This window comes from Phalangium opilio, unplaced genomic scaffold, assembly GCF_054372755.1.
Source record: "Phalangium opilio isolate 3A_F unplaced genomic scaffold, DU_Popi_V2 ptg000042l_1, whole genome shotgun sequence".
Taxonomy (NCBI): domain Eukaryota; kingdom Metazoa; phylum Arthropoda; class Arachnida; order Opiliones; family Phalangiidae; genus Phalangium; species Phalangium opilio.
Window position 1 is genome coordinate 174,825 of NW_028324166.1, and position 18,688 is coordinate 193,512.

Sequence of the window (18,688 nt, forward strand, 5' to 3'; positions counted from 1 at the left end):
CTAACCCTATATAGCCGCCTAACCTAAAAACGCGCTAAAACGTATTTGAAAACGAAATAGAAATAGGCTTAGCTAACTTAATTCTGATGGGATTTATGTTTTGTGGAGAGAGCGAAAGGGCGCCGTGCCCTAGATTCCAAATGTTGTTCAGCGTGAACGGGTTTGCTGCTGCCTTTGATAATGAAAAAGCCGCCGCTCTTGGAGTTTTTTTATTAATGTTGAATGTGTGTTTCTCATTCGCCTTGCCAATGAAATCTATCTATTCTATAGAAAGGGTTCGTTCCTTCGTGCCACTTGACTTACTCTCCCAGCATAATCGTATCCCAACCGGTTTCCACTTTATACAGATACCTTCGCGCTCTACCCCCTCCCGTTAATATCCCCCCCCCTGGAAATTGTAATCATCCGCCGCCGATATCTATAGTTGGTTATGGTATGGCCCCTCTATATCTCTCTCGTTAACAAAAACTTGCTTAGCCACTTTCACTTCGCGCCTCCCTCCCTCCCTCCGTCCGCCACCGTGTTCTACTTTCAAGGGATAGCTGTACGAAATGCTTTCCCTTCAAAATTCATTTGTTAAAATATAACGGTGGGCGTCTCTTAATAACTTATGGTTATTACATTCGGTAGGCCTCATTTTCCCTCCCATAGACCCTTTGTCGCGTGATGTGGTTATAGAGAGCTTTCAGATGGGGAGGTAGTAGTACGTCACACCCTCCCAAGTCTCACCGCTATTCTGGTAGCCATATAGAGCTATTTCAGTGGGGGAAAAATTTCGTCTGCTACGAAAATTGGGCCTGCCTTTGAGAGTGTAGGGCGGCCATTTTATGAGGGTTTTCTCTATGGGCAAATAGCATTGGTGACGTAGCCATTACCCCCTCTGAAATAGCTCTATTGGGTGGTCTCAGCTTCATTCCCGCTTTAAACCCACCAATATGGCCGCCTAAATTATGTCACGAGACTCAGCTCCTCCTCCAACTGAAAGCTCTCTCGAGCTCTCTATAAACGTAAACTCCCGTTTGTACCCTTTCAAATACTAGGGGACGTAAAAAAGGGGGTTAGGTATCGGGAGATACTTGCCATCCGTCTCTGCGCAGTCTCGTGATACAAAACGACTACGGCGCAGGCGCCAAGAAGCGAGATGGATGGCAACCCTCTTATAGTTACATCGAAATGGTCTATTGGTTATTTCAGTCTCGCGGCGGGTGATTTAAATTTCTGACCCCCTCCCGGTGGGAAACGTTAAGCCCCGCCCAGCCACGCGCTCTGGCATGTATAGGGACTTGGCAGTACTACGTCATGCAACGTCAGGCTACCTTCCACTAGTGCTAAAAAATATACCAGGAGAGGGGCTTATATAGCTTTCATTCTGTTAAAAAAACATACCATAATGGCGCTGGTGGCGGAGTTAAGCCCGAATTGCCAAGTCCCTATTGGTTATTTCGTCGTCTGCTTAACTCGCATCTCACGGACGGTTCTCGCCTTTAAATTGGATTGGTGTTACTATCTCTTTTTTTTTAAGGGAGAAAGGGAGAGAGAGTTGAATTTTTGTGGAAAAAAAAACTTGCTAGGTTTTTTATCGGTGAAAGTAGGTCAGTGGGACAAGCGCGCGGCGGCGGCAATGCTGGAAATGCGGGCTGGACGGACGAGGGGGGGGCTGCCTTTCCTGTCGCCCCCCCGCTCCATTCCATCTCATTGAAAAGGAAAACTGGCACCGCTACATTGCAGCCACTTTCTATTACAAAAAATTTGCCCTTTCTCTTTTGGACGGTTGATGGAGGAAAAGTGAAATGAATGCGCCGTGTTTTCTCTGGCCGTGACGTCACGCCCGGACACGCGATTAACGGGACCTCTTACGCCATCTATCGGGGGAAATTAATGGCGGGAAATTTTAAAATGCTCGTAAATGTCGGGGGATTTTTTTTAAATGGTTGTAGAAGGTGGAATTTTAGGCCTATTTGGGTAATTTTGGTGTAGTACTAGGCCTATATTTTAAAGTTAATGATACTGGGTATTTTTAAATTGGTTTGTTAAAGTTTGGGGGAATTGTTGAAATGCAAACTATGTCGGCATTTAGCGGGATTGAGTTGTTGATAGTGTCTCGTTTGGCGTTTGCTATTTGAGCAGGTTGACGACCAAATGAAGTTACTGCAGCATTCGTGGAGTGACATGTTAATCCTGGACCACTTGCACCAGAGGATTCACCACGGATTACCCGACGAGACGACGTTGGCCAATGGGCAGAAGTTTGATCTCTTGACCCTGGCTCTCTTGGGTCAGACGAGTCTAGCCGACAACCTCCAATGTATCGCCAACAAATTTCAGGAGCTCAAACTCGATCCCGTCGACTACATTTGTCTCAAGTTCATGCTACTATTAAATCCAGGTAATTATTACCATAGATGACGCTTCCGCAGATAATGTACTTTAAAAAAAAAACCCCGGCAATGTACCTTATATTATAAACTTTTGCAAAAGTTACTGAAACTTTGGTTTTAACATTTATTATTACGCGGTTTGATGGTAATTTACCGGTAATTGACAGTTATTTACCGCGGTATTTGGTAAATGACCGCTTGATGTCTTCTATTAGGCCTCCTTTCTTATCTGGGGTCTGGAACTCGGGTCTTGATCGTTGTTGTTACTTGTGTTTTGTTTAGACGTTCGAGGCTTGTCGAATGCCAAGCTGGTGGCCGAAGCCCATGAACAGGCGCAGCAGACCTTGTTAGAGTACACCATCAATTGTTATCCTCAAATCAACGTAAGTACCACCCCCCCAACCCCCCGAACCCCAACCCCAACGGAGACGAAATACTATACCATCTTTGTAGCGAAAAGGGAATATAAACTTCGCGACCGATTTTTAATTGAAAAGGGGTGATATTCCCTTTAAAGGGATAATGTAGGAGTCTAGCTAATCCATTTTTAAAGGGAAAGTGGCGGTATTTTAAGAGACTGGGAGGTCCCCCACCCTTTTTTGGAGGAATCGGTGTCCTTTTTGATTTGATTGGGTAAGTCTTTAACGAAGTGGTTGCTACCACCACTCGCTCAAGATTTCTGTTGACCAATCAGTTCGGCCCGCGTCTGACCAATGACCAAAGCCTGTCTTTCTTTGTTTGGTCAGAGGCGGGGCCGAATTAGCGCTTTAAATTGTCCACATGTTGACTTATCTTCTTTGAAGGGACATTTTCTAATCTTGTTGTTCTTCCTCCCTTTGAATGGTGTTGGCAAATTGTCTTTTTAGGACAAGTTCAATCAGTTGTTGCAAGTCTTGCCAGAGATCCACTTGATTGGCATTCGGGGCGAGGAGTATCTTTACTTCAGGCATCTCAGTGGCAGCGCCCCCACGCAAACTCTACTCATGGAGATGCTGCACGCTAAGAAGAAATAACACCCCAATTATTTTAATTCCAAACAATGGTAAGACACTTTAAATTAACTTTTAGTTCACTTTTAATTTATTTATTAATTAGTTATATTTTATTTCATTTATTACTTTATTTAATTTTTGTAAATTAATTTATATTTTATTTAGTTCATTAATTTATTTATTTATTTTTTTTAAGTCTATTAATTTATTTTTTTAAGTCTATTTATTTATTTTTAGATTATTAATTTATTTATTTTTAGATTATTAATTTATTTATTTTTAGATTATTAATTTATTTTTTTTAGATTATTAATTATTTTTTTAGATTATTAATTAATTTTTTTAGACTATTAATTAATTTTTTTTAGGTTATTAATTTATTTTTTTTAGACTATTAATTATTTTTTTTAGATTATTAATTTATTTTTTTTAGATTATTAATTTATGTTTTTAGATTATTAATTTATGTTTTTAGATTATAATTTATGTTTTTAGCTTATTAAATTATTTTTTAGATTATTGAATTATGTTTTAGATTATTGAATTATGTTTTAGATTATTAAATTAATTTTTAGATTATTAAATTAATTTTTAGATTATTAATTTATTTTTTTTAGATTATTAATTTATTTTTTTTAGATTATTAATTTATTTTTTTTAGATTATTAATTTATTTTTTTTTAGATTATTAATTTATTTTTTTTAGATTATAAAATTAATTTTTATATTATTAATTTATTTTTTTAGATTATAAAATTAATTTTTATATTATTAATTTATTTTTTTTAGATTATAAAATTAATTTTTATATTATTAATTTATTTTTTTAGATTATAAAATTAATTTTTATATTATTAATTTATATTATTAATTTATTTTTTAGATTTTAAAATTATTTTTTAGATTATTAATTTATTTTTTTTAGATTATTAATTTATTTTTTTTTAGATTATAAAATTAATTTTTATATTATTAATTTATTTTTTAGATTTTAAAATTATTTTTTTAGATTATTAATTTATTATTTTTAGATTATAAAATTATTTTTTAGATTATTAATTTATTTTTAGATTATTAATTTATTTTTAGTTTATTAATTAATTTATTTATTTATTTTTAGATTATTAAATTATTTTTTCTAGTTTATTAAATTATTTGTTTTTTATTAAATTAAATTAATTTAATTTTAGTTTATCGACGTATTAAGTTCTTATTTAATTACTTATGAATTAATTCCCCGTTGGTTTTTTATTTTCAGAAAATATTTAATTTTTTTGTCGCGTATTTTAAATAAATAACATTGACTAAAAACATTTGTCACGACGACGAGAATCGTCCCGAGAAAGAACGAGGATTAGCGGCGCGAAATCGTGTGTCTGTGTTGTGCATTCGCGTACTCGCGTTACGTCACCTCTTGTTTTTCAAAACCCGATTTCAATCGTTAGGAAGGAAAAACAAACAGAAAAATACGGTGTCTTTTAACAGTATTGAAATTAAAAAAACAAACAAAACAATAAATGGAGTCAGGAGTGAAATCCTGGAGAAGGACCCGTGACGTCACGAGTGAATTAAACCAATCGCGTCGAAAAACAAATTCTAGTTACTTCTACATCACGGTGGTGCCGAGAAAACTGAACTGAACTGGTCAAGTCGTCACGTGATAACAAATAATTTAAATGAAAAAATGAAGAAGGGACGGTGAGTGAACGAATTATCTCTCCTGTCTGTCTTAGTTAATTACGAAAATGGTCTCCGTGACGTCAGACGCCATGACGTCATCCCCCCCCCCGTTCATTCTTGTTAAGTGTTGTTTCATCAACTCACTCATCACGAGCCATTTTTTAACTTTTTTCCTTGAATCGTTATTTCATAGTATATATATATATTCTATCGTTAAAATCATTTTTTAATTAAGTTACTAATTAATTATAAAAGTAATTATCGTGACGTCATACTACATTGCCCCCCTCGCCCCCTCCCCTTATCTATCTCTCTCTCTCTGTTATTGGTGGAAATTACGGTTCTCATTGCATCGAATAGAATAGAATAGATGAAGGAATAATGATAATTAAAAGATTTTTAATTGCGTAATTAAAAATGGATAAGTTAAGCTCAAACTTTCGAAATTCTTTTCAACTTAAATCTTTCTATTTTAATTATTTCAAACTTCTTCTAAAAAACCTTCTTTAATTTCAACTTAAATCTTTTAATTAAAATCTCTGTTTCCTTTTAATTAAAATCTCTGTTTCCTTTTAATTAAAATCTCTGTTTCCTTTTAATTAAAATCTCTGTTTCTTTTTAAATTAAAATCTGTTTCCTTTTCATTAAAATCTATTCATTAAAATCTATTAAACCTTTTAAATTAAAATCTGTTTCCTTTTAATTAAAATCTGTTTCCTTTTAATTAAAATCTCTGTTTCCTTTTAATTAAAATCTCTGTTTCCTTTTTAATTAAAATCTCTAACTTTCCAGAACTATTTCCTTCAAATCTTTATATCTTTACTTTGTCTTTATCTCAAAAATCTCTTTTCAAAATTCGTTTTAGGATTTCTATTTCAAAATCACGTTTCACTTTCCACTCAAACTTCAAAAGTTTCTTAACTATTTTGAGCTTAACTAATCCATTTAAAAATATATATCTCGAATAGTTTGTAGTCAAAGGGTAAAGAAAGCTTTTGAAATGATGGAAAATTCGTTAGGCCTAATTTTAATTAATAAATAAATAATTAAAAATTAAATAAACAGCCAATTTTATAGTACAAAGCGTATCTGACAGACGTCAATCATTTTTCAACAGTTAAAATTCCACAGACCATCTTACAACGTTTTCTCTCTATGTCTGTCCGTCTGTCTTTTAATTCTTTCTTTTAAACTCTAAGATATGATAATTAAACTAAACTAATACCTCAAAAGATAATTTAATTAAGATTAAATTTTAACCTATTCGATGCATTGAAATTAATTTCCCCTCCCCCTTGCCCCGCCCCTCGCCCCGGGTAGCTAGCTAGCTTAATGGTGATTGGTTGGCTTTTAAAAAACGTAAACGTAACTTCGAAATACTAAATTTTAATTCGGATTAATTAATTAAATTCAAATTTTAATGGGAATTGTTAGAGAGGTTTCAAAAAAGTAATTAAATTAACTCAAACACGTCCAATTATATTTAAAAATTAAAACAGACGTAAACAGACAAACAAACAAACACTGCCAGTCTCTGAAATCTAGAAGAAATATATATATATATATTTAGGCAAATTAAAATAATAAATTCAACTCCTGGAAACTCGTGGAAACCCCTGGAAAAATTTCATAGTTGAGCCTTAAAATAAATAAACCAACGTTAACTTCTCTCTCTATCTCTATCTGTCTCTCTCCCTCTTTTTGGGGGACAAAATACGCTTTCAAAAAAACAGAAAACTATTTTTTAAAAACTGGAAGAAAGAATAAGAAAAAATAGTTTTTGTTACAAAATAAATAAAGAAAATATTCAATGTTGAACAAATTGAATGTTTAAAAAAAAAATTGTTAAAATTGTCAATAAGTGATAAAACAAAATAATCGTTAAAAAATTGCGCAGAAAATAATTATATTCTTGAAAATTTACCCGGGGAAATAAACAAACTAAAAAACATTGGTGCACAATTTTACTCAAATTTTCCTTGTATCGACAGCACTCGCAAATTAAAAACATTTGATTTTCAAAATTTTTAGCCTTAAAACCAATTAGAATGCGGAAGTTTTACTTTTGCGGTATTGTTATGTAATGCTGCAAAAGTATTGTTCCGACCCATTCTGGCTGGCAGGCTGGCTGGCCGCCTTTCGTTTTCGCGTGCCAACTTAAATATTTCTTATTTGAGAATTACCGTTAAAGCCAGGGAGGATGTAGTTAACGGAGAAGAAATAATCCCTTTTCGCGATTAAAGTGTTAAATCCGTTGTTCAAAATTGATAATAGTTATACAATTCGAATTGGGTATTCTCGGTTAATTTGTCGAGTGCGTCGAGTAGAAGGAGAATTTTGTCGTGAAATGTTGAAAGTGAGATAGGAACAAACAAACAAATAAAAAGAAATGATGTGAGAGTTTGCGTCAGAGACTGTTTCTAAAAGTTTTTTATATATTTTTGGAGAAAGCGCGATCGCGGATGCCGCGACTGTTTGTAAAACGGACAAGTATTTTCGAGTGTGTAAATAATGTTGAGAAGGTTGGATTGGAAAATGGAATGTCTACTTTTCATCCCCTATTTTTCCATAATAAGTGTTTGTAAAAAAAAATAAATAGGATATAATTATAGGAAAGATAATTAAAAACGAATGAAACCAAAGATTTCCGGTTAAGAATTTCAACCCCTTTGATTTAAAAAAACTTAATCAATATTTGGCATTCCTCCTTTCCCCCCTCCATTTAAACTTAGTATTCGCAATTACCGGTCTAGTTAATTTTAATTTTAATTAAACCCCCGCCTCCGTGCTTTTAGCCTTTAAATTTGTAACAGCGAACCGGTTTTTATTTTTCCAATTAACAATTTCTTTTCATTTTAATTAACAAGCGCTACCTATATGTTATTAATTACGTGTTAACGTTGAATTCTTGGCTGCCAAACGCACAACAAAATGTAACCAGGGTCAATGATTGGCCAGCGAAGAAATGAAGAGTGAATTTTATTACGCGATGAAAAAAAAATTATGTAAATTTAATTTGAAAATAATATTTTTGTTTGCAAACGACTCGAGCATTCCCAAGACAAGTTTTTATACCGCCATTTTTTTTTTGTTGTTGCAAAATTTATTCTCTCAATCTTTTTTTTAACTACTAATCATAATTAATTTAATTTTTAATTGCGACTTTTTGAGCTATAAAATTGAAAAAAAAAAAATTAATTTCGAAATTTGTTTTAATTTTTAAACTTTAATTGAAAATACTCTAAATTAATATTAATTAATTTGGTTGTACGATTAATTTTAAAGAATTAGTATTTTATTTTTTAGCGGAAGGAATTGTGTTGGCGAAGGAATCCTGGTTGGTTATCGCAGGCCAAGTCCTAGTGAGACTAGGCCTTTTAAATAAAATTGAGAGCTTGAATCATAGCGTTTGCCCTGCCCCCGAGTAAATAATAATTAAGTTTGCCCACGTCATTCTTGACTTTCCCATTGTGTAATTAATTATCCGTCTCTTTGATGTAAATATATCTATATTAAAACTTTTGTTAATATTAAAAAAACGGCCTCTGAATTATTATTCTCAAATTTCCACTTTTCGTCTAGGCCTAAAAAGAAACCCGGGACTCCGGGAGACGTTGTTCTTTCCACTGATTGGTTGTAGCGTAGGTAAGGTTCGAATCAGCCGCTCCATGGAGCAATATTTACGTAGTCTTAGCTATGAGTTGAGTAGCATTAAGGGAATATTCATTACGACTCTGATATTAATACTCCATGGAAATAGACATCTGGTTGTCGTTGATCGTTTCCGTCTGCTCTTAATCTCCCTGTTAAGTTTTGTAACTTGTAGCTTTGTTCTTTCTTGGTTTGAAATGTAATTTGTACTGATGTCTTAAGCCTTGGCCGTGGATATCTCTTTGTCAATAGTAAGTACGTATTTATTTAATTTACCCTTTAACGCGTGTACCTTTGAAAAGTAAGAGTGGTCAGCTTAGTCCATAGCTTAATTAGTGTAAGTTGAAATACGTTATATTTTGGTCTTATGGCTATAGTGTAATGGCACCTCCCTGCCTTTGGCTACGTTATGTTCTATGAGAAATTAACATGTAGTGCCACTACTCTATTAATTATGGGGTATCAGTGACAACAAGTAAGATTTTCAAAGGAATAATTTCAAAAAATAGACAGCTTTTATTGAGACTTTAAAATGGACATATAAAATTAGTATTTTAATTCCATCCACTGGCGCCACCCCCTTTGCCACCTCCGCCGCCACCTCCAGCTGCTGGAATTGTAACTAGAACGGGAATTGTCGTTCCCCCTCCACCGCCTCCTTTACCACCTCCTGAAATTAAATGCGTCGGTGTTAAATAAATGATGAACTATTAGTGCTTTAATGGTTAAAGCAATTACCAGCGCCACCTCCTCCACCTCCGAGGTCCCATCCACCGCCTGCGCCTCCTTTACCTCCAACTGCAATGATATCAATCAGTCACTAATCAATTCTTTGCTAAAGAAGAGTTAATGATTAGGTCACTTACCAGCGCCACCTCCGCCGCCTCCTCCTAAATCCCAGCCACCTGCGCCACCTCCTCCTAAATCCCATCCACCTCCACCGCCCGCGCCTCCTTTACCTCCAACTAAAATTAAATAAATTAGTCATTTCACTGTCAAAGTACTAAGTAAGGTTAATGGTAAAGTCAATTACCAGCGCCACCTCCTCCTCCTCCGAGATCCCATCCACCTCCACCGGCGCCTCCTTTACCTCCAACTAAAATGAAATCAATCAATTATGTTTGCTGAAGTACTAAGAAAAGTTAATGGTTAAATAAATTACCGGCGCCACCTCCTCCGAGGTCCCATCCACCAGCACCACCTCCTCCTCCGAGGTCCCAGCCGCCTCCGCCTCCACCACCTCCTTTACCTCCAACTACAATGTCAATCAACTAGTCAATTATTTCTTTGCCAAAGTGGAGTTAATGATTGATTAGGTCACTTACCAGCGCCACCTCCTCCGAGGTCCCATCCACCTCCGCCTCCTCCTCCACCTCCTTTACCTCCAACTATAATGATATCAATCAATCAATTATTTCTTTGCCAAAGTGGAGTTAATGATTGATTAGGTCACTTACCAGCGCCACCCCCTCCGAGGTCCCATCCACCACCTCCGCCTCCTCCACCTCCTTTAGCGCCGCCTCCGCCTCCACCCGAGTTGATAGCCACGGGATAAGGAATGTACACGATGTTAGCACCACCTCCACCTTTGCCTCCTCCTCCACCGCCTTGAGTCGCCCAACCTCCGCCGCCACCGCCGCCTCCTCCTTTTCCTCCTCCGCCTCCCAACAAGGAGCTGATGTCCAAACCACCACCACCACCCGCGCCTTTGCCTCCTCCTCCACCTCCTTGAGGAGCCCAGCCACCGCCTCCACCACCGCCGCCACCTTTTCCTCCTCCCAATAAAGCGCTTAGATCGACTCCACCGCCTCCGCCTCCTTGAGGTGCCCAACCTCCTCCTCCACCGCCTCCGCCTCCTTGAGGTGCCCAACCTCCTCCTCCACCGCCTCCGCCTCCTTGAGGCGCCCAACCTCCTCCACCGCCGCCTCCGCCTCCTTGAGGAGCCCAACCTCCTCCACCACCTCCACCTCCAAGGGTAAAGGAAGAATCAGGAATGGAAACTTTAGTTCCTAGTCCACCTCCCGCGGACAGACCTCCTTTGGCACCACCGCCTCCTCCGGTGGGAGCCGCCCAGCTGCCTCCTCCAGCTCCTCCGTCGCTCCAACCGCCCATATTCATGCCCGCGCTGCTCCAACCACCCGTCTCTTGGGCCACGGCGTCCCAATCGACCGCGCCCTGGTCCGGCATACCGTCACACGCTGACCACAATGACAACGCCATGATACTTATCACGGCTACGTACTGGAAAACGGTCATGACGCGATTAGTATTAAAAGATGTGAACCATCCGTAATAGTCCCCTCGAATAGCTACTATCACAAACTTATCCACGGGCTTTAAGGTTTGGAGTCTTTATCAGAGAAGTGACCATAAGGACTTACCTTCTTCGCCATGGTGCTGGCGGAGTGCGAGGTTTGGTAATTCCGTTTGGTGAGGATTCACTTTCGTTTTTGACTTCTGTTTGTCGAACGACGCGCCTTTTATGCCATCATAATTCAGATGAAAGGGGAATTAAAGGGTCGTTTCACGCGTGACCGCTACTCACTCGCAACAGTGACGTTGATTTGATTTTTGCTCGTCTCCCTTCTTCGAGTAAATGAAGTCTTGTTCCGGATATTTGGGATAATCATACCTTTTGGATCCCAAACAATTCGAGCTTTCCCCGTCACCTTAACAAAACACTTTTCCATTTCTCTTCCTTTGTAAGACCTCGAAGGGATACTAAAATGTTCTATTAAGTTCTTTGTTGTACTTGGGAGGGCGGAGAATACGTTTAAGAGCCAAATATTTGTGCAATGGTCTTATTCCCCCACTCAGAAATAATTAATTTTTTTCACCATTTTTTGACCAATGATGCCGAGTGAGTTGACAAATGAAAATTAGGAAACTAATTTTGCGCTGGCGATAAAATTATCCTTTGGAGCATTTTAGTTTACCTTTAAAGATGTCTCGTGCAAATTTGATCGTTTGATTGGTCAAATACGATGATGATTTATGAAAAATAGCAAGTGGTCTGATTTGTAGGTGAATGACCTATCGCGCTTTCGTTTAAATTAGGGAAAGTAAAACGTTCTTGTTTAGGCATAAATTTGCGCGGAAGTAAACTTCAACTACTTGTTTATGGATACATTTCTCCCATACCGAATGTTCAGTGAATAACAACGGCTTTGTTTTTTCCTTCGCACGCCGTTTAACATTGTAAAATTAAATTACCCTGACGGTGGTGCTTTAGTTTTCGTCTTTATGGGCGGATTACACGCCCCTCCCGCCCCCTTACCCCGTTCCTCTAATCTTAAACCAGCTTGTAAGTGACGCGGTAGGCTTTCTAGGCTGATGTCCAGACGAGATAGTCGCGCCTCGACACGCCTGGACAAACTCCCAAACTATACTTTACAAAATGACTTATTTTAAATTACATTACCGCGTTGCGTTTTCATTTGATTTGAAGATTGACATCGTTCTATTTTTTTTATTAATTTGTTTATTAATAACAATAACCTAAACAAATTTGTTTTGAAAGAACTGGTACTTGTTTATTAAATGCTCTGTACGTACGCGTACGTATTGAAACGTCAACGTCTTGTCTCGCGTGTACTTGCAACAACACGCTTACTTCGCTTTATTCACTATTTTACATGGAGTTCTAAGGAGACGAAAGTTCTTTAATGAAGTCTCTGGAGTAAGCGGCGTTGTAAAAAAGCAGCCAATAGAGAACGCTGAAAAGCAACATGCTAAGCGGGAACAGGACACGCGAAGCGCGGTCGTAAACATTGTCTTTATCGGCGTTGAAACCGGCCTTCAACACAGCTTTGACCTTATTGACCATCTTGCGGCCCTTGGACGTCACTGGGCGAAAGGGAACGCGTTGAATCGGACGCTTCCAGGTCTGAGAGAGTCCACCAGGACCCTCTCGAAGCCACGGTGCCGTTAATGGTCCCTTGGGTTTCACCACCGCTTCTTCCTTCTTGACCTCGGGGGGCGCCTAATTTGGTCGAAAATAATTTAGGTTAAAAGCCCGCGTCAGTTGGACTGGTAGATGGATTAAGGTACCTTCTTGTTCCTGCAGTAAGAGTGCGCGAAAGTGAATTCTATAAGTGATAAGAAGACCATGATGAGGCAAGCCAAGAGCCAGACGTCCAGCGCCGTCATGTAGTCCAGGACGGGAAGGCCGCTTCGTGCCTGCACCATTTGCGTCGAAAGGGTCAAGATGGCCGTCACGCCGCACGTCACGCGCCCCGGCACCGCCCCCACGTCCAACCAGAAGCTAACGAATGACAAACACACTACCAAGAGCGACGGCAAATAAGTGTTGAACAAACTGGCGCTCAGAGATCTCTCGAACAGGAAGTTGGCGAACAGAGTCTCCGTCGCTACCTTGACCTCTGAAATGTATTATTCGGTGGTCTTAATTTGAGACCGTAGAGGCCACCAACTGACGTACTTACTGTCGTTCAATTTGATTTTCTTGGTCCGTGGCAAGATCTTGATGGCGAAGTTCATGGGAGAGTCGTCCAACGTAAATTTGGAAAAATCTTCCGACCATCCCAGGACGACGTGATCCGTTCGCGAATGATCTAAAGGGGAAGTACTTGAAATGAGTTGGGAGGCGGACGGTATTTGTACAACTCTGACAACGGCGGAACGATTCTCTTACGCAAGGATATTTGAAGAGAGCAGACTTGCGAGTCCATTGGGTAGAACTTGAAGTGCATGGGGCAAGCGGCCGTCACTTTGTACCGGCTTCTCCTTAGGAGATATCCTTCTGGCAAGACGACCTTGTAGAAGACATTGGGCGCCGTGTCGTCGTACAGTTTGACGGCTTTGGCGTTTTGGAAGAGCGTGTCCGGCTTCCAGATGCAGTCGATCAACTGCTTGGGTAACAGCAACGATCCTCGCGTCGCCAAAGCGTCCGACGTCGAAAAATTGATGAACGGATCTCTCCAAAACTCCAGCAAATCAATCTGCGTCCCAAACTCCTGAAACCAACCAAAAGAGAGCGGTTTAATTAGACGTCAAGACAGCGCTCGAGTCAATCTACCATTTTGGACTCTGAAATCTCGTAGATGGCGTTGACCCAGATACTAACGTTCATTGTAATGGGTTTAGCTGCGTCAAAAAGAAAAAATAACTTCTTAATAAAGATAGAAAGACACTAAATGATGCTGTCTCTCCATTGGCGTTTGATTGAGTAAACAACTGGCTTACGTGGTAGAGAATAGTTCAGGTCATCGGCGCAAGTGTCTGGCATGTATTTCTGCCAGTCAAAATTTCCCGCTAAACACCTGAATCCGTGCACAAGAACGTAATATTAATTAGTTTTACCCTGGTTTAGAAGATCTAGATATAATAACTGACTGATAATCATGCAACTTCCAGCTCAAACCCTTCATTGCTTTACCCCCCAATAAGCTGTAACTAGTTTAGCATGAACGTACATTTACGTGTGGCCAGAACAGAAATGTAACCTACACTTAAAAAGGGGATTAACACTGATTCTATGTTAATTACAACCGTTAATATTTAGTATATTATTTGATATCTACAGCCTCCATCTTTTAAAATGGCGGCCCGAATAGTAACTAAAACATCCCTTAGACCAGCCATGGTCGGTCAATTTTGCTACTAGTTTAATTAATAAAACGTGAAATTAAATTTAAAACGTGATGGGTTATTACGGGAAAACTATTTTGACAAAAGAATGGAATAAGGAAATTCGTTTGACTGACCAGAGTTGAAAGAAAGTGCTGACCAGATAGAAGCTTATCAAGTTGACGCTGGAAACGAACATGTCTTCTTGACCAATAGCATTCCTATATATATTTAAGATCCCCGAGTACTTGACTCGCGAAGAAACAAAATCTTAATTCTCTTTGCTCGTCAGTCGTCGGTTGGCCACGAGAGTCGCAATTGCGTGAGCAGCGTGACAAAATGTATGCCTATCGATTTTGGTGACTTCGTACGTGTTCTTCAAGCCCCCTTCACACTGCTCGATTTCAAATCGTTTCCAACCGTTTCTGAATAACCCCTTGCATTTTTAATCATAATAATTGCGTTATCTCATGGAAGATCTCTACGTTTAACCCCAAAAGGTGAGAATTTGACCTTTTTTTCCAAACGGTTCATAACGGTTTCAAATAGTGTATAGTGTGGAGGCGTCTTAAGAGGCGGAGTCGAGTCGCTTCATTAGGTTGAGTGCCGTTTAATTAATAGATATTCTTGGACGGTAGAACATTAAAAATGCGCCAAACTGGGTAAACAACACGAACCTTAAGGAAAGAGTGGTCCAGGAATAATTATAAGTACACGCTCGCTCATTCTTCAGTCCGATATGCCTAAGTAGGGGAAAGAAGGGAGGGGGGGGCGAGGGGACAAGTCCCAAGGTGATAATATACATACATACATACATGTTTAGTCAATTTCTTTATTTCATTACACGTTACTATAAAAGTCCTTGGTTGGATAAATAGTTTAGTTTGTTACAAAAGGAGGCCTGGCTCCCCCCCCCCCCGGTGGAGTCAAAAGCTAAGCTAGGCCTCCTTGTGTAAATGGTATACATCCTCCTAGTCTGAAAACTATGTCAATACGTCAAAATCATTTACCAGAAATAGGCCCACCATTTTGAATTTTTCTCAAAAGTTGTCAAAGTGCTAATCAAATTCGATTAGAAAATATTTGTCTTTCCATTTCATTCTCTCTTTATTTCTCCGCGAATGTTTTGTACGGGTTGCAATTTTAATATCAAATCAACAACAATCGTATAATCTTTTAATTCATTTTCTAACAAAAGCTTTAAATGTAGAACATTGTCGCAATGACAGCGACGTAAGAAATGATCAAAAGGTAGTAAATAATTCTGTCGAGTGCGGTCAAGACGCTCGACCAGCCTCCTGATTGGCTGTCGCTCTCGGGGATGGGGCAGAATCCGAGCAACTTTTGGGGAATGGCCCCGGTTATCTTGCTCAGAAACTCGGGAGGGGCTCGAAACTTCGCCCGTCGAACCAAGACGTCCAGTAACATGGTTTCCAGCGTCACTATCAACGCTAAACAGACGGCGACGCCCTCCAGTTGCCCTGCAAATGCAAATATCAATCTACAAACCAATTATTGTTGCATTTGATGGCAATTTTGTAGGATTGCCACGGAGGTGGTAGCCGAGGTATGATACCAAACTGACCCCCATTGAGCCTAAGCAACGTTACCTAACTTAGCCTATTGCCCGACACGCTACGAATACCGTGGTGGAGGGTTGTAGGGTTGCCATTCTTGTGGCCGAGTACTTACCCATTAGGGGCGTGTTGCCTCCCGCGGGAATGGTGCGTGCCGAACTGAGGAGGCGCAACTGGAGTAGAAGATAGTTGGCCAAGGCCAAGACGTAGCGAGCGGGACCCCCTATCTCCAACCAGAAAACTGAAATCGAGTCCGTTCCCATAAGTAGGAAGTTAGTCATTGCCTAATTGGTTGAAAATATAGCAATACCAGCCACTGTCAGAATGACGCCCGAGAAGAAGGGTAAGGCGCTGGTGGCTAATCGGCTGTTGCCGTTGCTCCTTTCCACAGTCAGGTTGACCTTGAAGAAATTCCACGAGTACTCTTCTTCGACGGCGTGTTTTATCATTTCGTACTCGTAACTCCTCAGCTTCCATTCTCCACCCGTCACCTCGTCACCCGTCACCACGAAACTGTCAGCGAAAATACTCTTTTAGCGAATTACATTGGACAGCGAGTAATCTGTCTAAATGGAATAAGTTCGACTCAAGTTATCTTAACCGTTTGTCGTCGAGGGTTTGAAGGTAGAGTACTCCTCCCCTTTGTCTCCACGATCCCAATAGAAAGGCGCAGCTTCCGCTATCCTTGGGGAAGTACTTGTAGTCGAGTTTGCAGGGGATCATGAAAGTGACCGCCGGTTGGAACAACGTCTTGCCCGACCGGTCCACCTTGACCATCGAATCGTCCCATGTCCCCAAGGAGTCTTCGAATCTGATTCAAAGCAACCTCTAATATTAATATGATAATAGTTTTGCTATCAGGATTAAGGGTTAACGCAATTTAAAATTCCTTGACCAGCTGGCTACCCGCTTTACGGAAATGTAAGACTTCGAAGCGTAATTACTTACCCTCGGTATAGATGTATTCCGGGAGTCCAAAGTCGACTAGTTGGCAAATTAATTTTGGTCAGGTTACCAAACTGACTCGGTTCCCATTTCAGACGCTCGTCAAGCCACTCCTGAAACAATGGGCCGGGACAATAAAGTCCAGTTTATTAAGAATTAGGAATTGAAACGGTTTTGTCTGCGAGACGGTTATATCCTGATTTTATTTTAAGGATTTTAACGAGATTTTCTTTTGTACTTCATTCTCCGTTTATTTTTCAAGCGGCGGCTGGGGGGCGTTACCCGGGAAACGCGATCCATTGCCATATGTAGTTCGCCCCCGTCTACCCGATTGTAATTGGATCTCTCTCTTACCATTACTAAATATCCATTGACTGTCAGTTCCACCCGTTGTTCGTCCTAAGTGCAAAATAAACGATAATTACTTTATAATTGTCCGCTCATTTCATTATCTCTTTAAAGGCATACTAAAACGATGCGAGAAAGATTTTTATTTGAAAATTGATGGCTTTATTTGACCATAAGTTTATAAGTGATATGTTCCTTCCATAAGTATGACGCTACCTATGCAAGTTCGTAATGCTACTGAGAGACTTAGAGCTCGAGCTAGTTCGAGAACGACGGAAGCGAGAATTGCAGACTACACTCGGTGGTTAATTTTGCATCTAGGTCCTATTTAGTCTGCATTACTAAGCCTTTGACAGCAGCGCCCCACCACCAGGCGTCATTCGCTTTACCCTGAATCTATGACCTACCTCAATCACTTCATGACAAGCTCCAGTTTGTAACCAGTGACAACTTATGGCCAACATATCTTATGAACTTATAGTCTTTGGTCCTCAGGAGGTATACTTAATAGTTGGTTACCAGTTGCAAGATGTGAGTGGGGATGAAGCCCAATTCGAGTATCGTCGTCCCATTTCCTTGTCTTTTGGGTCTGGCAGTCTTGTCGTAATTGGCCAACAACGTCTCCCGCAATCTGACTTTTGGACCATAGATATGCAATTGTGTAATAGTCAGTCACCGCGGTCAGACCGGATGGAAGGTCATGACCTTTGCTCGTTAATATACTGACCTTTAGTCGTGACTTCCATTTTGACGCCAACGAAACAAATGAAGAGAAAGCAGCAAATAGTCGGCGACATAATTGGTAGGACGTCTTAGCCACTCTGAAAACGAGCTCCTAATTGAACCGAGACCCTCTCTCTCCCAAATAATTTAAGTCGGCTAGAAAACCGCCCCCCATAGGAAAGGCGTACAGGGTGTACCCAAATGAAGAGAACCGCGGTGAGAAAGCTTTTTTCCACTTGGACCTCGCAGGCTCGCATTACTAAGTATAGTTCAAATCCATCCTGCATCTTGGGGGGGGGGTTACCAACTGCAACTGTTATTATGATACTTTCCACCAATGTTTTTCAGTTAGTTTCTTAACTTTCTACACTTTGTTTTGGTAAAATATGTAATATTTTCAATAAATACAGTTTTGAACGGTAATTTACCATGGTAACGTACACGGTAATTTACAAGGGTAATTGTGATTTTCGATTTTCCCAGGTTATTGACGAAAACGGTAATTACTGTGGTAAAAACCCGGGTGTATTTTGGCAAATACAAATTTGCTTTCATTGTTATAAGAAAAATAAATGGAATTAAAGCCCCATCACTCTTTAATGGACATTGAAGCCCAAAATAAAAAATATTGTCGAAAAATAAAAACACTTTTTATTTTCATCAATTAAAATTAATCGAATTAGTCGTAATTGAATTAAATTAGGCTTAAGATCTTGGAACTGCAATTCATGTGGTTTGGTTCAGTTTCATATTTCCCTCCGAAGTTGAAAACGGTTGGCCGTAGCTCCAGAAGCGAACACGCTGT

General features: G+C 39.4%; 3 protein-coding genes across 4 annotated transcripts in view; 1 reads left to right on the plus strand and 2 right to left on the minus strand.

Annotated features, from left to right (window-relative positions):
- The window catches only part of ftz-f1 (ftz transcription factor 1), a 40,356-nt gene extending 31,767 nt beyond the window's left edge, over positions 1–8,589 (plus strand). The window contains exons 4-7 of one of the 2 annotated variants that reach the window (XM_089836014.1): positions 2,125–2,386; positions 2,661–2,761; positions 3,245–3,420; positions 4,629–8,589. In XM_089836014.1, coding sequence (XP_089692140.1) covers positions 2,125–2,386; positions 2,661–2,761; positions 3,245–3,391 — 510 coding nt within the window. In that variant the 3' untranslated portion in view covers positions 3,392–3,420; positions 4,629–8,589. The remainder of the gene's footprint in view (positions 1–2,124; positions 2,387–2,660; positions 2,762–3,244; positions 3,421–4,628) is intronic. The other variant, XM_089836015.1, reaches the window with a different exon arrangement.
- Positions 8,590–12,344: 3,755 nt separating this feature from the next.
- LOC149677991 (glycine receptor subunit alpha-2-like) lies at positions 12,345–14,489 on the minus strand. The gene is made up of 7 exons (XM_089836971.1): positions 14,428–14,489; positions 13,907–13,983; positions 13,740–13,807; positions 13,356–13,677; positions 13,147–13,275; positions 12,752–13,083; positions 12,345–12,683 (listed from the first exon to the last, which is right to left on the minus strand). The coding sequence occupies exons 1-7, from the start codon at positions 14,487–14,489 to the stop codon at positions 12,345–12,347; spliced, it is 1,329 nt and encodes a 442-aa protein (XP_089693097.1).
- Positions 14,490–15,490: 1,001 nt separating this feature from the next.
- Positions 15,491–18,112, minus strand: LOC149677992 (acetylcholine receptor subunit alpha-1-B-like). Its single transcript, XM_089836972.1, has 8 exons — positions 17,888–18,112; positions 17,680–17,795; positions 17,167–17,211; positions 16,816–16,925; positions 16,469–16,678; positions 16,178–16,380; positions 15,983–16,108; positions 15,491–15,771 (listed from the first exon to the last, which is right to left on the minus strand). Exons 1-8 carry the CDS (start codon positions 17,955–17,957, stop codon positions 15,491–15,493), a joined length of 1,161 nt encoding a protein of 386 aa, XP_089693098.1. The 5' UTR covers positions 17,958–18,112.
- Positions 18,113–18,688: the final 576 nt, after the last annotated feature.

What these genes read in the sequence shown, in the direction of transcription:
- LOC149677991 (XM_089836971.1), bottom strand. Translation starts at nt 14,489, where the DNA reads ATGTTCGTTTCCAGCGTCAACTTGATAAGCTTCTATCTGGTCAGCACT. An exon ending in AGCACTTTCTTTCAACTCTG is followed by an intron (nt 13,984 to 14,427) that starts GTCAGTCAAACG and finishes GCACGGATTCAG; the next exon opens with GTGTTTAGCGGGAAATTTTG. An exon ending in AGATTTCAGAGTCCAAAATG is followed by an intron (nt 13,678 to 13,739) that starts GTAGATTGACTC and finishes GGTTGGTTTCAG; the next exon opens with GAGTTTGGGACGCAGATTGA.
- LOC149677992 (XM_089836972.1), bottom strand. Translation starts at nt 17,957, where the DNA reads ATGTCGCCGACTATTTGCTGCTTTCTCTTCATTTGTTTCGTTGGCGTC. An exon ending in GGAATACATCTATACCGAGG is followed by an intron (nt 16,679 to 16,815) that starts GTAAGTAATTAC and finishes GCTTTGAATCAG; the next exon opens with ATTCGAAGACTCCTTGGGGA. An exon ending in AGGCAACACGCCCCTAATGG is followed by an intron (nt 15,772 to 15,982) that starts GTAAGTACTCGG and finishes TTGCATTTGCAG; the next exon opens with GGCAACTGGAGGGCGTCGCC.